Source organism: Pan troglodytes, chromosome 4 (genome assembly GCF_028858775.2).
Source record: "Pan troglodytes isolate AG18354 chromosome 4, NHGRI_mPanTro3-v2.0_pri, whole genome shotgun sequence".
Taxonomy (NCBI): Eukaryota; Metazoa; Chordata; class Mammalia; order Primates; family Hominidae; genus Pan; species Pan troglodytes.
The window spans coordinates 138,883,068-138,904,198 of record NC_072402.2 but is presented as its reverse complement, the minus strand read 5'-3'; the positions used below and the strand labels follow the sequence as shown (position 1 = coordinate 138,904,198).

The 21,131-nt window shown below is 41.7% G+C and overlaps 3 protein-coding genes across 3 annotated transcripts; all 3 read right to left on the bottom strand.

Annotated features, from left to right (window-relative positions):
- Positions 1-1,748: 1,748 nt before the first annotated feature.
- On the bottom strand, positions 1,749-7,308 carry LOC112209240 (protocadherin beta-16-like). Its single transcript, XM_024356756.3, has one exon. The coding sequence runs from the start codon at positions 6,490-6,492 to the stop codon at positions 4,093-4,095; it is 2,400 nt and encodes a 799-aa protein (XP_024212524.1). The 5' UTR covers positions 6,493-7,308; the 3' UTR covers positions 1,749-4,092.
- A 1,275-nt stretch (positions 7,309-8,583) lies between these two features.
- PCDHB8 (protocadherin beta 8) lies at positions 8,584-11,176 on the bottom strand. The gene is given in 1 exon segment (NM_001024132.3): positions 8,584-11,176. A coding segment is annotated over 1 exon segment (2,406 nt). The 5' UTR covers positions 10,990-11,176.
- Positions 11,177-12,642: 1,466 nt separating this feature from the next.
- On the bottom strand, positions 12,643-16,405 carry PCDHB7 (protocadherin beta 7). The gene is given in 1 exon segment (NM_001013020.3): positions 12,643-16,405. A coding segment is annotated over 1 exon segment (2,382 nt). The 5' UTR covers positions 16,189-16,405; the 3' UTR covers positions 12,643-13,806.
- Between the last annotated feature and the right edge of the window lie 4,726 nt (positions 16,406-21,131).

The window sequence follows — 21,131 nt, the reverse complement described above, 5'->3', positions numbered from 1 at the left end:
ATCAATTCCCTCATCGTTCCTGTGCTCAGCCTTGAGCACCCATTAATCTATTCTTTGTCTCCATAGAGTTTCCTATTCTGGATCTTCATATTGTGGAATAATATAACATGTGGACTTTTTTGGCTGGCTTCTTTCTCTTAGCATAATTCTTTTGAGGTTCATCCAAGTTGTAGCATGTATCAATATTTAATTTCTATTTTTGGCCAAATAATATTCCGTTGTATAGAATATCACGTTTTGATTATCAGTTCATCTGATCATAGACATTTGGGTTGTTTTCACCTTTTTGGCTATTATGAATAATGCTGCTATGGACATTCATGTACAAATGTCTATGTGGGTGAATGTTTTCATTTTTTTTTCTTTTTTTGAGATGGAGTCTAGCTCTGTCACCCAGGCTGCAGTGCAGTGGCATGATCTCAGCTCACTGCAACCTCTGCCTCCCAGGTTCTAGCGATTCTTGTGCCTCAGCCTCCCAAGTAGCTGGGATTACAGGTGCCTGCTACTATGCTCAGCTAATATTTTTTGTATTTTTAGTAGAGACGGGGTTTCGCCATGTCGGCCAGGCTGGTCTCAAACTCCTGACCTCAGGTGATCTGCACGCCTCAGCCTCCCAAAGTGCTGGGATTACAGGCAGGAGTCACCGCACCCCAGCCTTGTTTTCATTTCTTAAGAGTGGAATTTCTGGGTCATGTGATAATCCTATGTTTATTTGAGGAACTGCCAAAACTGTTTTATGAAGTGGCTACACCATCTTATATTCCCACCCGCAGCATATTAGGATTTCAGTTTCTCTTTCTCCCAATACTTGTTATCTGACTTTTTGATTATAGTCATTCTAGTGGGTGAGAAGTGGTATCTTGTAATTTTGATTTGTCTTTCCCATGTAACTAATGATGTTGAGTACCTTTTCAGGTGTCTGTTGGCCACTTGTATATCTACCTTGAAGAAATCTCTAGTTAGATTTTAGCCCATTTTTAATTGGGTTATTTGTCTTTTTATAATTGAATTGCAAGAGTTCTTTATATATTCTAGATAAAAGTCCCTTATTAGATTTGGATTCTTTTGTTTGGGTTTTCTGTTTTCATAATTTGAATTAGAGTAAAGATTCAGGATATCTTTCTCAATTTAGTGTTTTTTGTTAATAACTTTTGGAAGTTTGTTAATTTCCTTGCCTTGGGTTAAATCATCTAATTGATGAGGCCCAAACTGCTGGTATGAAGACCTTTATGTGCCTTTGGCCACAGGTGGTGCTGTGGCCAAACAGCCAATGTGTGGTAGACAGAATAATGGCCAACCAAAGATGTCTATCCCCTAATTTCCCAAATCTGCAAATAGGTTACCTTACATGGCAAAAGATACTTTGCAGATATGATTAACATGTTGAGGCTGCAGTGAGCTGTGATTGAACCACTGCACCCCAGCCTGGGTGACAGAGTGAGATCCCATCTCTAAAACAAGAAGAAAAAAGAACTTTTCGAAGGGGAGGTTGTCTGTATTATCTGAATATGACAGAATACTTCCTGGCTATGGTCAGAGGGAGCTATGACTATTGAAGAATGGTCAGAGAAGATGCAATATTGATGGCTTTGATTATTGACAAAGGGGACCACAAGCCAAGTAACGTGGGCAGTGTCTAGAAGAGAGAAGACAAAGAAATGCATTCTCCTCTAGAGCCACAGGAATGGAATACACCTCTGCTGATACCTTGATTTTAGCTTAATAAAACCCATATTAGACTTCTGATCTACAGAATTGTAAGACAATACATTTTTATTGTTTTAAGTAATAAAGTTTGTGGCAATTTTTTACAGCAGCAAGAGGAATACTTAAATATGGATTCTCATGCACTCAGCAGCTAAGTCAACAAAAATTTATGATTTCTATGAGAATAGCATTATCATAGCAATGCTGGAGAATGTCTGATTCAGCTCTAATTAGTCTTTTTTTCAGAAAAAAAGTCATTTATGACCCATACACATATATTTTCAGTGTAATTTTTAGGAAGAGTTGTCAAAGGCATATGGTTAATTTTAACAGAAAACAACTGGAGCCCCTCAGATTTTTTTATACTAAATTCCCCAAATCTCTTAGTTATTGATAGGAATTCCTTCACAACATTGCCTATATTGTTCAGAAATTAGTTATTTCATTTATAATTAAAACTAGAATAACAACTAGTTTTAAATGCTTCAAAAGAAACATGTGTTTATATGTATATAATATATATTATATATATCACAAATATATATTTGGGTTAGGAGAAAAAGAATGAAGAAAGAGCACAATAAATTCAATGCAACCATAGAGTAACTCTACTCCCTATTCAGGCTTTCAGACTATTCAGACTAATTTCTGCAACAATGAATGTGACATATTGACAAGATGACAAGGTATGGGAATATAATCAGACTGATTCACTCAAAATGAAGATCACTTATGATGTCTGATCCAACTTACTTTGGTCAGTGCTTCTATAAGGGCTTTGGGTTTAGTGGTCTACATCAGTGTGGACATTGGTGTAGAGACAAATACGAACTATAAACTAAAAGTTGCATTTTTACATGGGAGTTTAGATCATGGAATAGAAGTAGAAATAATAGATACATTTCACTTTCTTAGTTAGGAAAACAATGCTACCAATTAATGCCAATATAATATATTGATTAAAAACTAGGGCGTTAGATTTAGGTAGACTTATATTGTATTTAATATTTTTCCTTTTATTGCTTGAGAATTATGAGCAAGTTACTTAACATTGGTAAGCCTCAGTGTTTTCATATGTAAAAAAGGAGATAACATACCAATCCTATTACAGTTTGGGAGAACATTTAAGAGATAGTAAATGTAAAGCACCCTGTATACCACTTTGAACTAAATTTTAACTAAATTAGAAATCAACAAATAAAAGCTTAAAAAATCAGATTGAACTGTATGTTTAAGATCTGTGCATTTTACTGTATATATAGTATTTTAAGTAAAAATTATAGTTTCTAAGTAAAAAAAGTTCAGAAGTAGGTACTGCAGAGATGACATGATGACTCCATGGTCACGGGACTCATATCTTTTAAGTGTATTTTATACTATCTGTCACAGTCCTTAATGTTTCAATCATTAGGGTCAAACATGGCTGTTGTACTAGCCATGACATACAGATTCCAGGCAACAAGGAGCACTTACAGAAGGAAAAAGGGGGCCCCCTTCCTAGATGAATCATCTCCCTTTAAACGGTCTTCTTGGAAGTCAGTATAACACTTGTACACATATCTTGGACTACAACCCAGTCATATGTTCGGTTTCCCAAACAAGAAGGCTGGGAAAGTGTATTGTTTTGACTAAGCAAACTAATGCCCTAAATGAAATCTGAGATCTGTTACTAAAAAGGAAAAGATAAATGGATATGGGTGGCCACTGCAAATTCCATCACAGAGGGTCAATACTTCTCCAAGGGGAAAAACTAATTTCATTACCGTGGTACTTCATCTCACTAAATAAATACGGGGAAGGTTTCTTCCTATTTGACACCACAAAAGTGGAAAGCAATTTAAAATAATTATATTAAAACAAATACTGATATATTAATTAAAGGAAGAAAATTATACAACATTTTAAGAGAAATGTTCATCAAACAGCATCAAAGAAGATAAGTACTATGAGGCAGAATAAAGCAGGAGCCAGACATTCTTACTGTACTAGCTCTCTTTCCTTCCTGATTAGACTTCACTGTAACCTTAGTGCATTACTGCTGTGTATACACCTAATGGATTAAGAACTAAGAAGCAAATCAACAGGGAACTATAACTGATTATGTAGAAGCAATTTCTCATTGTTTTTCCCGCTTATACAATCCTAAGATATTCCAGAACTAGTATTTGTACAACTATTGACCTCATCAGTGTTTTGATTGGCAAGCTTTAAAACTATTCAAATTGGCATACTAATTAAGAAAAGATGAGATACCGTGTTTGAAACAGTGACAACATGAGAAGTCTCACAGGAAAGCTTAGTATAATTTATAATTTATAGGAGGTTAACAGAAACACCATACTCTAAATTTATCATAAACATTAAAATATACAATATGAAAACTGATTATTTCAGTTGAATGCTGAAACCAAAATCATTTCTAAAGTTGGAGTTTTCTTCCATTTCTGGCTCAGGGCATTGGCCCTGAATATTGGGAAATATGGGCTTCAGAAACTTGAACTCACTCGTCCCGGAATCTCCTGCCAGACACACCTCATACTGGGAGCTCTGGGACAGGGTCCCGGTGCTCACATCCACCAGATATCCTGGAAAGGGGCCCTCAGGCACCGAGCAGCGACCCACCGAGGCCGCCCTGCTCCTCCTGCACAGCCGCACCGCCACGAACAGGAGCACCGAAAAGAGGAAGAGCGACGACACCGAGGCCAACGCCACCACCAGGTAGACGGTGAGAAAGTCTGTCTGGGCCTGGGCTGGGGCGGCCTCTGGGAGCGGCAGGAAGGGCTGGGAGAAGCCGTCCACCAGGAGCACGTGCAGCGTGGCGGTGGCCGAGCGCGGAGGCTCGCCATTGTCCTTGACCAGCACCACCAGCCTGTGCTTGGCCGCGTCGCGCTCGCTCAACAGCCTGGCGGTGCGCACCTCGCCATTGTGCGCCCACACGCCGAATAGCCCGGGCTCCGTGGCCTTGAGCAGCTGGTACGACAGCCAGGCGTTCTGGCCCGAGTCGCCGTCCACCGCCACCACCTTGGTCACCAGATAGCCCGGCTCGGCCGCCCGGGGCACCAGCTCGGTGCAGGGCGCGGAGCCGTTCTGCAGCGGGTACAGCACGAAGGGCGAGTTGTCGTTGGCGTCCAGCACCAGCACGCGCACCACCGCCTCGCTGCTCAAAGCCGGGGAGCCGCGGTCTGTGGCGCCCACGCGGAACTCGAAAGCCTGCAGGGCCTCGTAGTCCAGGGACCTGAGGGCGAACAGGTGGCCGTTGTCTGCGTTGATGGAGACCAGGGAGGCGAGGGGCAGGTGCGGGTCCTGGGGCGGCAGCAGCGAGTAGGTGACCTGGGCGTTGGTGCCCGAGTCTGTGTCTGTGGCGCTGACACTGCCGATGTGCAGGGCGGGGCTGTTGTTCTCGCGGACGAACAGGGTGTAGGAGGTTTGGGTGAAAGCGGGGGCGTTATCGTTGACATCTGATATCTGCACTGTTATGTTGTGCTCCGTTTTCAGCCTTGGAGTCCCCATATCTGTGACGGTGAGGGTGATATTATATTCAGCTCTTGCTTCTCTGTCGAGTGCTCTCTCCGTTACCAAGGTGTAAAAGTTCTTGACTGAAGGTTTTAGAAGAAAGGGAAGGTCTTCCTGGATGGAGGAAATCGTCTTCCCATTGTTTCCGGAGTCAGGATCTGAAACGCTGAAAACAGCAACTACTATCTCAGGCGAGTTCTCTGGGATGGGGCTGGTGAGTGCAGACATGGTCAACTGTGGGGGATTGTCATTCACGTCCACCACCTGCAGGAGAAGAGTGCACTTTCCTGAAAGACCTCCCCCATCTGTGGCTTTGATGCGCACTTCATAAGACGTAACCATTTCGAAATCTACTTGTTTTCTCAGTCGAACTTCCCCTGTCATAGGATTTACCTCCAAAGTTTTACTAATATCCTCCGAAGGCTGAAAGAGTGTGTATGATATTTTTCCATTGGCTCCGCCGTCTAAATCCCTGGCGGAGACGGTGGCAACCAGGGAGCCAAGGGGGCTGTTCTCTGGAATCTGCACTTTGTAGATGGGCTGCTCAAACTCAGGAGCGTTATCATTGATGTCCACCACTTCAATACGGACCTGAGCAGTTCCAGATCGCGGTGGAGAGCCACCATCCAGCGCTGTCAGGGTTAATCTTAGTTGAGGCTCCTCCTCCCGATCCAGCTCTTTATCCAACATTAGCTCAGGATATTTCCTGCCATCTCTGAATTCATGGATTAGAACCCGGAAATGAGAGCTTGGGCTGATTTTATAGTTTTGAACATTATTGCTTCCTACGTCCAAGTCCAAAGCATGAGACAGTGGGAACTCAGTTCCTAGAGGACTGTTTTCCGGTATTTTTAGAAGCATTTCCTTTTCAGTGAACATGGGAGAATGGTCATTTATATCTATCACCCTCAGTTCAGCCTGAAATATTTCTAAAGGGTTTTCCATTAACACTTGGAAATGTAGTATGCAAGGCTCAGTGGGACCGCATAGCTCCTCTCGATCTAGCTTCTCATTTATGAGCAAATCCCCAGTTTGAGCCTTGAGCTGCAAATGCTGTTTGTTCCCCTGGGAAATGATCCTGGCCTTGCGGGTGGACATCTCTGTCAACCCCAACCCCAGGTCTTTTCCTAGATTTGCCACAAAAGAGCCTCTCTCCGTTTCTTCCACTACGGAATAGGACCCCAACTCGGCGCCCGCCCCAGACAAGCTCAGCAAAACAAAGAAAACAAGGACTTGCCTTTGTCTCCGATTGTGCATCCATCCAATCTCCATTGCTTTTTCTTGAAAAGTTGGTTCACGGAAGCGTCATGTATCCCCAGGATCCTAGTAGCACGTTTTTGCAGTCCAGAATGTCAGAACCAAGCAGCCCAATGGTGTCTTAAAGAGGTTTCACAATCGCGTTCGCTCTGGCTCAGCTATTCTTTTGCTTCCAGGCTTTGGGAAACGGTTTGCTGGATCCTGGAGCTGCGTAGGCAGTTGTATTTTCCGTCAGCTTAACCTGCAGCGCCACCACGCGTTCTCACTGAGTCTTTTACTGTGGTTGAATATTGGAGGCAAAATAATTCTAAATGTACTGAATAGACTATGTAATACAAAACACTGAGTTCTATTTTCATGTGACTTTCGTGTATACAGATGGAGCTCTGTGATGTTGTACAGGGAGGAGTACAAAGAGAAGACTGTCGTTTATGTTATTGACTGTTTAATGCTGTTGAGATTAATGATTAAATAAATTCAATGAACATTTAATCAGAGATAGAATACACACTTAGAAGCAAAATTTTTCTGAAGTAACATGAGAACAGTTTCACAAGTACATCTTTTTCATGGTACCTATATAGACACTATGAGTAGACACTGCAAAATTGCAATCAGTGGTAGTTCTAAAGAGTATTTAACAATTGCTTTATTAAAGAATAAATTGCTTCCTTTTCTTTCTGACACCTAACCCTGAGAAGTGTGAGTTTTTACAACTTTCCAGTTATTGGAAAATTCATTCCCAAACAAGCAAATCTCAAGGTTGGGTCTGCTACACTTTTGGATTCCCCCCACCCTTTTTTATGGCTTTTAATATATTCAGAGGTGTGCATCCACCATCACAATTTTAGAACATTTTCATCTCAAGAGAAACCTTACCTCTTTTAATTATCACCGTACCCGTTCTCCCATCCCACTTATAAACGTGTGTGTGTGTGTGTGTGTGTGTGTAGGTTAACTGAAAAAGACTGAAGAAAGAGAATAAGAAATTCAAGAAATGAAACTATAGGTTAACTCTACTTCCTACTTAGACTCATTTCTTTAATAATGGATGTGGCATGTAGAGAAAGTACAGGACTATAAATCAGGTTAATTCGCTCATCATAAAGTTCATTTGTAGTATCTGTCCCAGCATACTTAGAGCTTTGATAAGAACATGGGTATATTTGTGCAGAGTAGTATAAACAAACGATAAACTAAAACTTATATTTTCACATGAGAGTTTAGTTCATGGAGTAGGAGTAGGAATAACATAAATTTCACTTCCTTAGTTAGAAAAACAATGCTATCAGTTAATGCCTGACCATATAGCATATTGGCTAGACTTAGATTATATTTTAAATTTTTACCTTTATTATTTCAGAATTATAAGAAAGTTAATCGTTTTTTGTGGGGGGGAATGAGGTCTCACTCTGTCACCCAGCCTGGAGTGCAATGGCACAATCTTGGCTCACTGTAGTCTCTGTCTCCTGGGCTCAGGGGATCCTCTTACCTCAGCCTCCTGAGTAGCTGGGACTACAGGTTCGCAATCACACCTGGCTAATTTTTGTATTTTTGTTAGTGTCAGTGTTTTGCCCCATTGCCCAGGCTGGTCTCGAAGTACTGAGCTCAAAGGGTTCAGCTTGCCTCAGCCTCTCAAAGTGTTATGATTACAGGTGTGAGCCACAGCTCACAGCCAAGTTACCTTTCTAAGCCTCAGTTTTCTCATATTTAAAAAAGGGGATAATATGTCAACTCCCTTAGGATATGGGGAAACATTTAAAAGGCAATAAATGTAAAACATTCTCTACACCACTTTTAACTAAATTTTACCTAGATTAGAAATCAAAAAATAAAGGCTTAAAAAGATCAGTTACATTAATTTCTTCACTTCAGATCTGTGCATTTTACTATGTACATTTTAACAAAAATTGCACTGTTAAAGAATTATGATTAGAGTCCACTGGATATACTAATGAAGAGAAGATGAGATATCATTTTTTAAAACAGTGAAAACAAGACAAATACTATGGGCAAATGTAGTGTAATTTAAAATTTATGCTAAGTTGACAGAAAACCATTCCTTTGAATTGATCATAAAAATTAAAATATATAATATGAAATCAATTACTTTAACTGAAGGCTGAAACCAAAGCCATTCCTAAAGTTAGAGTTTTGTTCCATTTCTGGCCCAAAAGAATGGCCCTGAATATTAGGTAATACTGGTTTCAGGAACTGGAACTCATTCGTCCCTGAGCCTCCTGCCAGGCACACCTCGTACTGATAGTTCTGAGACAGGCTCCCGGTGCCCCTCACGTCCACCAGATGCCCTGGAAAGGGGCCCTCAGGCACTGAGCAGCGACCCACCGAGGCCGCCCTGCTCCTCCTGCACAGCCGCACCGCCACGAACAGGAGCACCGAGAAGAGGAAGAGCGAAGACACCGAGGCCAACGCCACCACCAGGTAGACGGTGAGAGAGTCGGCCTGGCCCTGGGCTGGGGCAGCCTCCGGAAGCGGCAGGTAGGGCTGGGAGAAGCCGTCCACCAGGAGCACGTGCAGCGTGGCGGTGGCCGAGCACGGAGGCTCGCCATTGTCCTTGACCAGCACCACCAGCCTCTGCTTGGCTGCGTCGCGCTCGCTCAACAGCCTGGCGGTGCGCACCTCCCCATTGTGCGCCCACACACCGAACAGCCCGGGCTCCGTGGCCTTGAGCAGCTGGTACGACAGCCAGGCGTTCTGGCCCGAGTCGCCGTCCACCGCCACCACCTTGGTCACCAGGTAGCCCGGCTCGGCCGCCCGGGGCACCAGCTCGGTGCAGGGCGCGGAGCTATTCTGCAGCGGGTACAGCACGAAGGGCGAGTTGTCGTTGGCGTCCAGCACCAGCACGCGCACCAGCGCCTCGCTGCTCAGCGCCGGGGAGCCGCGGTCTGAAGCGCCCACCCGGAACTCGAACGCCTGCAGGGCCTCGTAGTCCAGGGACCTGAGGGCGAACAGGTGGCCGTTGTCTGTGTTGATGGAGACCAGGGAGGCGAGGGGCAGGTGCGGGTTCTGGGGCGGCAGCAGCGAGTAGGTGACCTGGGCGTTGGTGCCTGAGTCTCTGTCTGTGGCGCTGACGCTGCCGATGTGCAGGGCGGGGCTGTTGTTCTCGCGGACGAACAGGGTGTAGGAGGCTTGGGTGAAGGCGGGGGCGTTGTCATTGACGTCCGACACCAGCACGGTCATATTGAGATGTGTTGTCAGCCCGGGTGTCCCTAAGTCAGTGACGGTGATAGTGACGTTGTACTCGGCTCTGCTTTCTCTGTCTAGTGGTGTCTCCGTTAGTAGGGTGTAAAAGTTCCCCACAGAAGATTTCAGGAGGAAGGGTAGATCCTCCTGAATGGAGCAACTTATTTTCCCATTTTCTCCTGAATCAAGGTCTGAAACACTGAAAAGTGCAACCACAGTTTCAGGCGCATTCTCAGGTATTGGGCTGGTAAATGCAGACATGGTAACTTCTGGGGCATGGTCGTTCACATCTATCACTTGAATCAGAACGGTGCATTTTCCAGAAAAGCCTCCAGCATCTCTCGCCTCGATATTGACTTCATAGGACTGAAATTTTTCGAAATCAAGTTGTTTCTTTAGTCGAATTTCTCCTGTCAAGAAATCGACCGTAAAAGTTTTGCTTATCTCATCTGAAGCTTGGAAAAGTGAATAGGAAATCTCTCCGTTGACTCCTGTGTCTACATCCGTGGCAGAGACCTTCACAACCAGGAAGCTTATTGGACTGTCCTCAGAGATCTGCGCCCTATAGAAAGGCTGCTCAAATTCAGGGGCATTATCGTTGACATCGACAACTTCAATGTAGACCTGAGCAGTGCCAGATCTGGGCGGAGAGCCACCATCCAGTGCTGTGAGTGTTAACCTGAGCTCAGCTTCTTCCTCTCGGTCCAGCGCTTTGTCCAGCACCAGCTCTGGGTATTTCCTGCCATCACTGCGTTTGCGGGTGAGGACCCGAAAATAGGAGTTGGGGCTGATTATATAGTTCTCAATATTGTTTTGGCCTACATCTAAGTCTTCAGCATTCTTCAGAGGAAACGCAGTCCCAGGAGGACTGCTCTCTGATACTTTCACCAACATTTGTTTGTCCAGAAATACTGGAGAGTGGTCGTTTATGTCTATTACTTGCAGCTCAGCTTGAAAAAACTCGAAGGGACTCTCTAGCAACACTTGGAATCGTAGCACACAGGGCTCTGTGTGACCGCACAGATCCTCACGGTCCAATTTCTCATTTAGCAACAAATCCCCGGTCTCCTGATTGAGCTGCAAATGTAGCTTGTTCCCTCTGGAAACAACCCTAACCCCCCGCCTGGAGAATTCCCTCTGCTCCAGACCCAGGTCCTTTGCTAAATTGGTGACAAAGGAGCTGCCCTCAGTTTCCTCCACCACAGAATAGCTTCTAGGTTCCGCCGCGCCCGCCAGAGATAAGCCCAAAAGGAGAAAGGAAAAAAGGACTTGCCTTTGTCTGCAAATGAGCTTCCCGCTGGCCTCCATTGTTCTTGCTGGATTCAGCTTCCTGGGAGGACGGTTCTGTGGGACTGTAAAGTCCCCAGTATCTGAGGCTGTGGTTATTCTACAGATACCTCAGAAATATGCCAGTGAGTAGTCCTCTCCAGAGGACCCAGCCGTCCTCCCTTTGGCATCCAAGCTTCCCGTGGACTTCCAGGTTCTGCTGCTTTTTGCCGGTTAATGGAGCTGCAGCTGCGGTTCTGGTTTGTACCTTCTTATCCTGCAGCGCCACCACGCGTCCTCACAGGATCTTACATTTTGTGGGATGATAATAGATGTAATATTCCCAACTCTGCCTGTATGTACCCTGGGACTATGTAAAGTTACAACACCACGGTTAATATCGCCGGACGTTACTGAGCAGACAACTGCCCGAAGAAGAAATTGCGTTAGTCTTTCAACAATGCTAACTGAGTTTTGGGCAAAAAGGAAATATTTAGGTAACAGTCTAGCTTGGCAAAAAGAATTTCAAATATAATTGTAGTTAACATGGGCAACATTTAGATCTTTATAGTTTTATTTCCATGAACCATAGGAATAATTAGTAGCTGTGAACCTCGAACAAATTATTTAATCTCTCTGCTTTAATTTCCTCATCTGTAAAATGAGGATAATAATAGCACCTACCACATAGGGCTGTTGTGAATTCCCCACCTTACACATGAGGAAACTGATTCAAAGAGAGATTAAGCTTAAAAATAAACTATGTACCCGGTATATGGCAATTTGATACCACCAGGTAGGTGACTCTGCATAAATCCATTGCTATAACTAGAAAAACACCTCAAAATTACGTGGTAGAATAGTACAGGAACATGACTATCTCAGGTAGAGAAGTTATGTCAAACAGTGAAGGTAAACAAGGAAAGGCTGGAGAGCTTGTCTAAATAGAGACAAAATGTGTAACAGCAGTGGTGATTTTATTTCTGGGGAAGCGTGTCCTTTTTTGTTACCTCTATTTCTCTTCTAATAGCATCAATTTTAAAAAGCTTTTATTTTGATATTTTTCATATCTCATAAAAGGAGAGGAGTAAAATTAACCTGCAATTACTCAGTACTAGCATCAACTATTATCAATGTCTTGCCATAATTCTTGACGCTATCCCTCCAACATCTTTACGTTCCAGACAAACTGAATTTTCACCCACAAATACTTCATTGTACATTTCTTTAAATGGGTAATAACTTTAAGTGACTCTAAAAATACCCTTAAGTACAATGCCATTATTATACGTAAAAAATTAAGTTAATATTACTTAATACCCATCTATATTCAAACTCTTCCAAGTGTTTCAAAGTCATTGCTGATGTTTGAATGAAGATCCAGACAAGATCCACACATTACGTTTGATTGGTAGATCTCGTAAGATCTTTCCTACTGTAGACTTCTCTCCTCCTGTTTTTCATGCTATTTATTTGTTGTAGAAATTAGATAATTTTACCCTAAGACCATGAAAGCATTTTAAGATTTTACTGCTGTGAGGTATTTTTGCCTCTAGATTCTATCCCACCAGTGATATATAGTAATACTACCTTTATTAGAGTTACCAGCACTAGTTTATAATATTTTCAGAACACAACCATGCAAAAATTATCTAGATATTTTAAAAATAAAAATCAGTTGTAAATTTTTATAAAAAACAGTGCTTCTCCTTAACTTCCGAGAATTTCTAAAAATTTAATGATCATCTATGATTCCTTTGATATTATGCATTTAAAACTAACTATTCTTTTTCTTAAATTTTCCTGATTCAATAGTGCACTATAATTAATAGAAAACTTTTAAAAACAAACTTTCAAATCAGGAAAATGTATTACAAATGTTAAGTATGGGTGACTGCAGAAAATCTACAATATGAAGATAATAATTAACTAATGATGCAATCAAAATTATGTAATATTCCTACTCAGGACCATTAATCTTTTTTCTGGGAAATGAAAGTCATATGTTCTGAAGAAAGGAGAAGGCACAGGTTGCCCTTTCAATTTTGTTTTCCGCTTGAGTTTGGACAGATCAGAGCATTAGTAATAATAGTTGAAAATTGACCCAGAAAAGCAGGACTTTTGGTGTATAAGAAAATAAAACCATAGATAAATATGTACATTATTATTTCTAAATATAGAAAAGATTGAACAACAGTATAAATATGATAAAAGACTTCTCCTTAATTAGGCAGAAACTTGCCAGGTGATATCTACTGACAGAAAACAGTATGGAATCGGAGCAGGGTCACTGACCCACAGTCAGACAGATCTGGGATGGATGCTCAGTTTTGTCACTTATTAGTTAGTGGACCTTAGTGAACTTACTGAATCTCTAAGACCATCTATTTGTTCATTCCTAAAATACCATGCCTCATATGCTTCTTCTCAGATTAAAAGTGTTAAAATAGTGTATGATGCATTAAAAGCATTTTTTAAAAATGCTTAAAAAGATACTCTACAGTCTATGCTTCTGAGACTAGGGTAGGTACACTCATACAGCTTTCTAATCAACTCAGGAAGTCTCAGTAGAGATTGAAAACAATGGAAAGCAATTTAAAATATCTCAAACAAGACTTACATTTAATAGACTGTATATTAAGCATAATTGTTTGACATAAAACATTACGCATATACCTTTCATGCTTTGTGAAGGGTTCTTGATACTAAATCAGGATCCTATTTTATGTATAGAAATTTATTGCTTGACTTCAAGAGTACATATTTGAAATGATGTAAAGACACTCCCTTAAGGGAACCTCGCAATAAGTTCCTAATCAGAAATGTATTCACAGACGCGGATTTAGTTTTCATTCTTTATCAGAAACCCAAATTATTCTGAAATGGGCGATTTTCTTCCACTTCCCTGCCTGTGCTCTGGGGTAGCAGGTTGGGGATAATTGGTTTCAGAAACTTGAACTCATTTGTCCCGGAGCCTCCAGTCAGGCACACCTCATACTGGTAGCTCTGGGATAGGGTCCCGGTGCCGCTCAAGTCCACCAGATGTCGTGGAAAGGGGCCCTCAGGCACCGAGCAGCGACCCACCGGGGCCGCCCTGCTCCTCCTGCACAGCCGCACCGCCACGAACAGGAGCACCGAGAGGAGGAAGAGCGAAGACACCGAGGCCAACGCCACCACCAGGTAGACGGTGAGCAAGTTGGCCTGGTCCGGGGCCGCCTCCGGGAGCCGCAGGTAGGGCTGGGAGAAGCCGTCCACCAGGAGCACGTGCAGTGTGGCGGTGGCCGAGCGCGGAGGCTCGCCATTGTCCTTGACCAGCACCACCAGCCTCTGCTTGGCCGCGTCGCGCTCGCTCAGCAGCCTGGCGGTACGCACCTCGCCATTGTGCGCCCACACGCCGAATAGCCCGGGCTCCGTGGCCTTGAGCAGCTGGTACGACAGCCAGGCGTTCTGGCCCGAGTCGCCGTCCACCGCCACCACCTTGGTCACCAGGTAGCCCGGCTCGGCCGCCCGGGGCAACGGCTCGGTGCAGGGCGCGGAGCTGTTCTGCAGCGGGTACAGCACGAAGGGCGAGTTGTCGTTGGCGTCCAACACCAGCACGTGCACCAGCGCCTCGCTGCTCAGCGCGGGGGAGCTGCGGTCTGTGGCGCCCACCCGGAACTCGAAAGCCTGCAGGGCCTCGTAGTCCAGGGACCTGAGGGCAAACAGGTGGCCATTGTCCGCGTTGATGGAGACCAGGGAGGCGAGGGGCAGGTGCGGGTCCTGGGACGGCAGCAGGGAGTAGATGACCTGGGCGTTGGTGCCTGAGTCTCTGTCTGTGGCGCTGACACTGCCGATGGGCAGGGCGGGGCTGTTGTTCTCACGGACAAACAGGGTGTAGGAGGTTTGGGTGAAGGCGGGAGCGTTGTCATTGACGTCGGAGACCAGCACGGTTATGTTGTGCTCGGTTTTCAGCCTGGGTGTCCCCAAGTCGGTGACGGTGATGGTGATGTTGTACTCAGTGTTCCTCTCTCGATCCAAAGGTTTCTCTGATACCAGAGTATAGAAGTTTTCTACAGATGGCTTCAGGATGAAGGGGAGATCGTCCTGGATGGAGCACACTGTCTTTCCATTGTTCCCGGAATCTCTGTCTCTAATCCTAAAAACAGCCACGACTGTCTCGGGTGAGTTTTCTGCAATTGGGCTAGTAAGTGAAGACAGGAGCAGCTCGGGTCGATTATCGTTTATATCTGTTACATCAACCACTACAGTGCATTTTCCAGAAAGCCCGCCGCCGTCTTTGGCCTGAATAGTTAATGTGTAAGTTTGAATTGCCTCATAGTCCAATTGCGCTTTAAGATGAAGATTGCCAGATGTTGGATTGATTTGAAACGTTTTGAGAATTCTTTCAGTGGCGTAAGAAAATGCATAGGCTATTTCCCCATTACTTCCGGTATCTAAATCTCTGGCTGACACGGAGACAACCATGGAACCAACGGGGCTATTTTCGGGCACCTGCACCTTGTAGAGCGACCGCACAAAATCAGGGGCGTTGTCATTTACGTCTAGAACCAGAATGCGCACGAGGGCGGTCCCTGATCTTGGAGGAGAGCCGCCGTCTAAAGCGGTGAGGGTTAAACTGAACTCTGGTATTTCTTCCCGATCCAGCACTTGATTCAGCACCAATTCGGGATAGATATTCCCCTCCCCGCTATCATGGACATTAATATGGAAATAGGCATTGGGGCTGATGGTGTAGTTACTCAGGCTGTTGGTTCCAACATCTGAATCCTGTGCACTCTCTAGGAGAAATGCCGCCCCTGGAGTGGTACTTTCTAATATTTTCAAGGAAATCTCTCTGTCTAGAAATACTGGAGCGTGATCATTGATGTCTCTGACCCATAGTTCAGCACGGAAAATCTGAAAAGGTTTTTCCAATAACAACTGGAAAGGCAGCACACAGGGCTCTCTGGGGCCACACAGTTCCTCTCGGTCCAATTTCTCATTTAGAAGTAGATCACCAGTAAGTGAACTGAGCAGTAAAATTTGCATGTTCTGGTCTGAAACAATTCTAGTTCCCCGGGCTCTCAGTTCCCCTACCCCTAACCCTAGGTCTTTTGCCAAGTTGGTAAGAAAGGTGCCTCTCTCGGTTTCCTCCGCCACAAAATACCGAAGCGGTTCGGCGCCAGCCCAAGACATTCCCAGAAATACACAAAGAAATAAGACTTGCCTTTTCTGCACAGCACGCTCCACTCTGGCCTCCATTCTTCTTTGGATCAGTCTTTCAAAATGACTTTCACTCAGCCTCCAGCGGCTCTCACAAATGGCAGCAGTGGAATCCTTTGAAATAAGCTGAATAATAGCAATGTTTGTGGGGAAGGATCCTCATTTTACCCCAATTCCTATTACCACCGTTTCCTTTCCTATGCTTTTCTCTTCAGATTGCCTCTTTACTCTGGAATCTGTAACATCCTTTCTTTGTGAAATTATTTTTCTCTCTCTCTTTTTAGCCAGCAGCGCCACCTTGCGTTTTGTGGATGTTATTCCCGTTATCAAGACTAGAACAAAAAGATGGCGGATTGAAGGAATTCTGCAACAAGAATGATTTGTCCCCGGTATCTTTGCTGTTTCATTCCATCTTTATCCTCAAATGGTCACAGTAATGCTAGTAAGTAATAGCTGATGTCGTTTTCCCCTGTGATAATCTGGATTGGTAGAAGAATTAATTTATAGTCTTCTTAAATCTAGGAGCATGAAACTAAACTCTGACTCCCCACCGAAATCCTAAGAAAATCTCCTATTTTAAAAATGGATAGTAAAAATATATATGAGAAAATGAAACCTCCTCCTTGAAGTCAACAAATATTGGTTGGGGACATTTTATTTATTTGTAAAGTATTTAACAATAATAATGTGAATATGGCAGAATAATTGACCCTTTTCCCAATTTCTTGTGAATTAAACAATTATTCCACTTTCCAGGTCTTAACTCTTTACCTGTGATATTTCTTGGAACACTTTCTGCCTCCCCCAAACCCAACCTTCATCCTTCACCTGATTTAAGTATTACATAGAAATTATTGTTCCTCTATAATTTCAGTGACTAGAATCTCCAATGTCCAATGAATACTCTTAAAATTAGTAGTAGCAAGTTGGTCAATCTTGCATTTGTGGAAGTGCTTCTAGCATTTCATCTTCAACTATGATGGTTGATCTCAATTTGGGGTAAATATTCCTTTTTTGAATCAATAAAGTTTTCTTTTTATTCTTTCATATTTTGAAGTGATTTTTGATAGCTGTTGAAATAATACATTTATTCTTTAGTTTCTAAATTACTGAGTTATTGATATAAATGACATTTAACCATAATGTATTATTGTTTTAGTGCACAGATAGATATGATGTGTCAACATGGTTTTAGGATTTTTCTAGTTAATGTTGTTTACCTAGTGCGTGTTTGCCTTTTATGGCCTTGGTATTAAACTATTATACTGGCATCATAGAATGTGTTAGGGAGCTTTTTATCTATTTTATACAATAGTTTTAATAATTATATTATTATATGTTTCTACATGCTTAATTCCAGCTTGCCTTTTAAACTGGTTGGGTTTGGTGACTTCACTTGCAGTAGATCAGTGACTACCATTTACATTTTACCTTTGGTTATTAATCTATTCAGGTTTTGTATTTTTAAGTAACTTGCATTTTATTTTGAAAATCATTTTATCTAGTTTGCAAATTTCTTGGCATTGTTTTCATTGCGTTATTTACCTTTAATTGTATCCCTATTTTTATTAGTGATGTTTAGCATTTTAACTCCTTTTTATTCTTGGTGAGACTTGCAAGAGCTCTACTTTACTGATATTTTGAAATGCATTTTTTTCAAAATAATATATGGCCTTGGTCCAAAATTAAATAGCACTAAGAGGCTTGTTCTGCCCTTTTCCTCCTCACTTTTCTTAGTTCCCCTCCTAAGAGGTAGCCATTTTAAAACTCTTTTAGTTATCTCTTCGGTCACTAATCTGTTTTCTGATATATTTTGATTAATTAATTTTAGAAATTATCAATTGACTGTTTATTATGTTAGATTACATTTTAGGTATTTTAGATTTTCTTTTACTTACCATATATTGGGAACATTATTGTGTATTAATTATGTTTTCTTTTTCAATTTTTTGTGAAGTTAATAATTGTCTTGCCTTTTCATTTACTTGATTTTTTTTATCCCTATCACTTATTCATCCCACAGATACAATTGCCTGTCAGTACAATTTTCCCCATAGTCATTTCCATTCCTCCTGAGACTTCAATTTTTCTTTAAATTGGGTGGTTGCTTTCTGTGCCTACTGCACAGCTATCATTCTGAATTTTTTTCTTTGCTGTCATTCTTGGAATTCTTTGCCTTTTATTCTGGATGTGTTTGCTATTTCTGGGATTTTATAACTTGCCCTTTTTCAGTTTACTCTATGGCATTACTAGAACACATCCTCCAATAGGTTCATATGATTGAAAAGATGATACAATGTTAAGAGGATTGCTAATGATATCCTTCAAAATCTCTGTCTCTTGAGTCAAACAGCTCCTTACTGGACTAGTTGTTCATTATGCTCAGTTGTCATCCTTGGATCATCCTTCAGCATCACTTGGAGATTCATTTCACTTCTGTCCTGTTTTGGATCTTCTAGTTTCTGTTTCTTCTGTCTTCTCCTGTCTTGAATTAGGTTCTCATTTTGATAGATACCTTCCAGTAGTTTTCGGAGAAGGGTGTTTCAGAGTTAAATGTTTTTGTGATCTTAAATGTACTAAGATGTCTTTATTCTACCCTCAAACTTGATTAGTAGTTTGACTAAATATAGAGTTTTAGGTTGAAAATAATTTTTCTTCTGAATTTTTGTTTTGTCAATGAGCTTTCCAAACCAATCTGTTTGCAAAGAAGTCTAAAGCTAATCTTATTTCTTATCTTCTATATGTGACCTATATTTTTATTTTTTGTTATAGTGTTTTGTCATTGTCCCAAGCACTTTAAAATTAAACAATTATATGTTTTGGTTTGGGGTTATTTTCCATCCATTGCACAGTATAATTGATGAGACATTTCATCTAGGAAACTAATTTCCTCCTGCTCTTAGAAATCTCTTTAAACTATTTCATTTATAATCCAACTCCCATTTCATTTTTAGAATTTCTATAATTCAGATGTTAGACCTCTGGTATGGTTCTCTAATTTCTTTATTTTTTTTCTCTCCTACTTGCCATTGTAAAATATTTTTGCAGTATTTTCTAGAACATTTTCTGAACTTTATCTTCGAGCCCTTATATTGAGATTTTTATTTCTTTATTAGGTTAGTATTTTCCTAGACTTGTCTCTTCTATTTAAAGAGCTCTCTTTTGGGCTTATTTCTTAGATGCAATAACTTCTTTTTTCATCTGATGATATTAATAATCGCTTTTCCGCCAAGTTCTCTTCTTGCTGCAGACTTTCCATTTTCTCCAAGTTACCTTTTTATTCTTTGCTTTTCTTTAACTTCTGTATGCCTTTTCAGAAACTTTCTTCATGTGTTTGTTCTTAATTTAGTTTGGGAGACTACAGAGCTGAGTGATGGCTCTGAGTAGTTTGATAATGCTTGTACACCTTGATTTTTCATTCTGAAGTGAACTGGGAGCACTGATGGATGGGGAAACCTCAGTGTCAGTGTGATTAGGTCTTTCCGGTTGGACTGGCCAGATTACCACACTCTTTGAAATCCCCTATCCAAAAGGAAAAGATATAGATTGAAAAAGGTGAAGGATTAAGTGGGTGAAGAGGAGTACAGTTTTGCATCAGGATAGGCTAAATTATGCTTCAATACCAAACAACTTGCTCAAATCTCAACAGCTTAACACAGTGAAAGTTGATTTCTTCCATCCTGGCTAACACAGTGAAATCCCGTCTCTACTAAAAATACAAAAAACTAGCCAGGTGTGGTGGCGGGTGCCTGTAGTCTCAGCTACTCGGGAGGCTGAGGCCAGAGAATGGTGTGAACCGGGGAGGTGGAGCTTGCAGTGAGCCGAGATCGTGCCACTGCACTCCAGCCTGGACGGAGCGAGACTCCGTCTCAAAAAAAAAAAAAAAAAAGAAAGAAAGAAAGTTGATTTCTTTCTTATACTATATATCCTATATAGTTCAGCCTGGGGCCCTCCTCACAGCAGTCAGTCAAGGATCTAAACTTGTGGAGATTCCATCTTCACATATACTTCCGTGATCACTGTAGTGGGAAAAGAAAATGTGTTAAACCGTGCCTCCAAAAACTTCAGCCCAGAATGGATATATGTCACTTTTCACATTTTATTAGCCAAAGGAAATTACATGGCTACACATAATTTTAAACAGAAATAGAATTGAAATTCTACCATATGTCCAAGAAGGGGAGAACCAAAATATTTGTGATTGGTTCAAATGACTATCACAGCATTTTAACAATCAACCAGAATTAAATATTTAGATGGTTACTTACTTTTGCTACCCATATTACCCATGACCTCCATTTTGTTGGCAGAACCTCTCATATAATAACCCTCCTTTTTGCACTCTTCAGAAAATAAAACTCCAGACTTATGTTAGGGTCAAGGGGGTAGGTAGGTTACTCAGTGACTGGAATGGGGAAATGTGATCTAACTGCTAGAGATTTAACTGCTTTACAGGGATCTTTAACACAATCCTTCTTATTTGGCATGAGGAACTAGGATTGACATTTCAGATGCCTCTATATGTCCCACCACCTAAACAGAATTTATTCTAGTCCCACAGTCTGAACAGGATCGATTCTCAGCTCTTCCCACTTCACGACTGGTAGTTGATTTGTCAGGTCTACTAAATCATTCATCTGTTTTCCAGCTTCTAAGAGTTTTCCCTGTTGTCTTCTACATTATTCTCTTCATCCTTATTAAGTTTATGTTTCTGAAAATATATGTTCATGTTTTCTTAGTGCATTTTTAGAGGGAGCCAAATGAAAGGTGCATGTCTCATACATCAATTATATATAGAACCTAAAATATCCTTGGCTTTTTCAAAGAAATCACTTTTTGTTTAATTGGTCAAATGTTATGTGGTTTTATTCTATTTAATCAATTTTTGCTTTTATATTTTTAATTCATTCCTCTTATTTTCCTTATTTTTAAAAATTCTTGTTTTGATTCTTGAGTCATTTACTTTGTCCCTTTTTTCTCAA

Bases quoted from the DNA above. Each gene is read 5' to 3' on its own strand.
- LOC112209240 (XM_024356756.3), bottom strand. From the start codon at position 6,492: ATGGAGATTGGATGGATGCACAATCGGAGACAAAGGCAAGTCCTTGTT.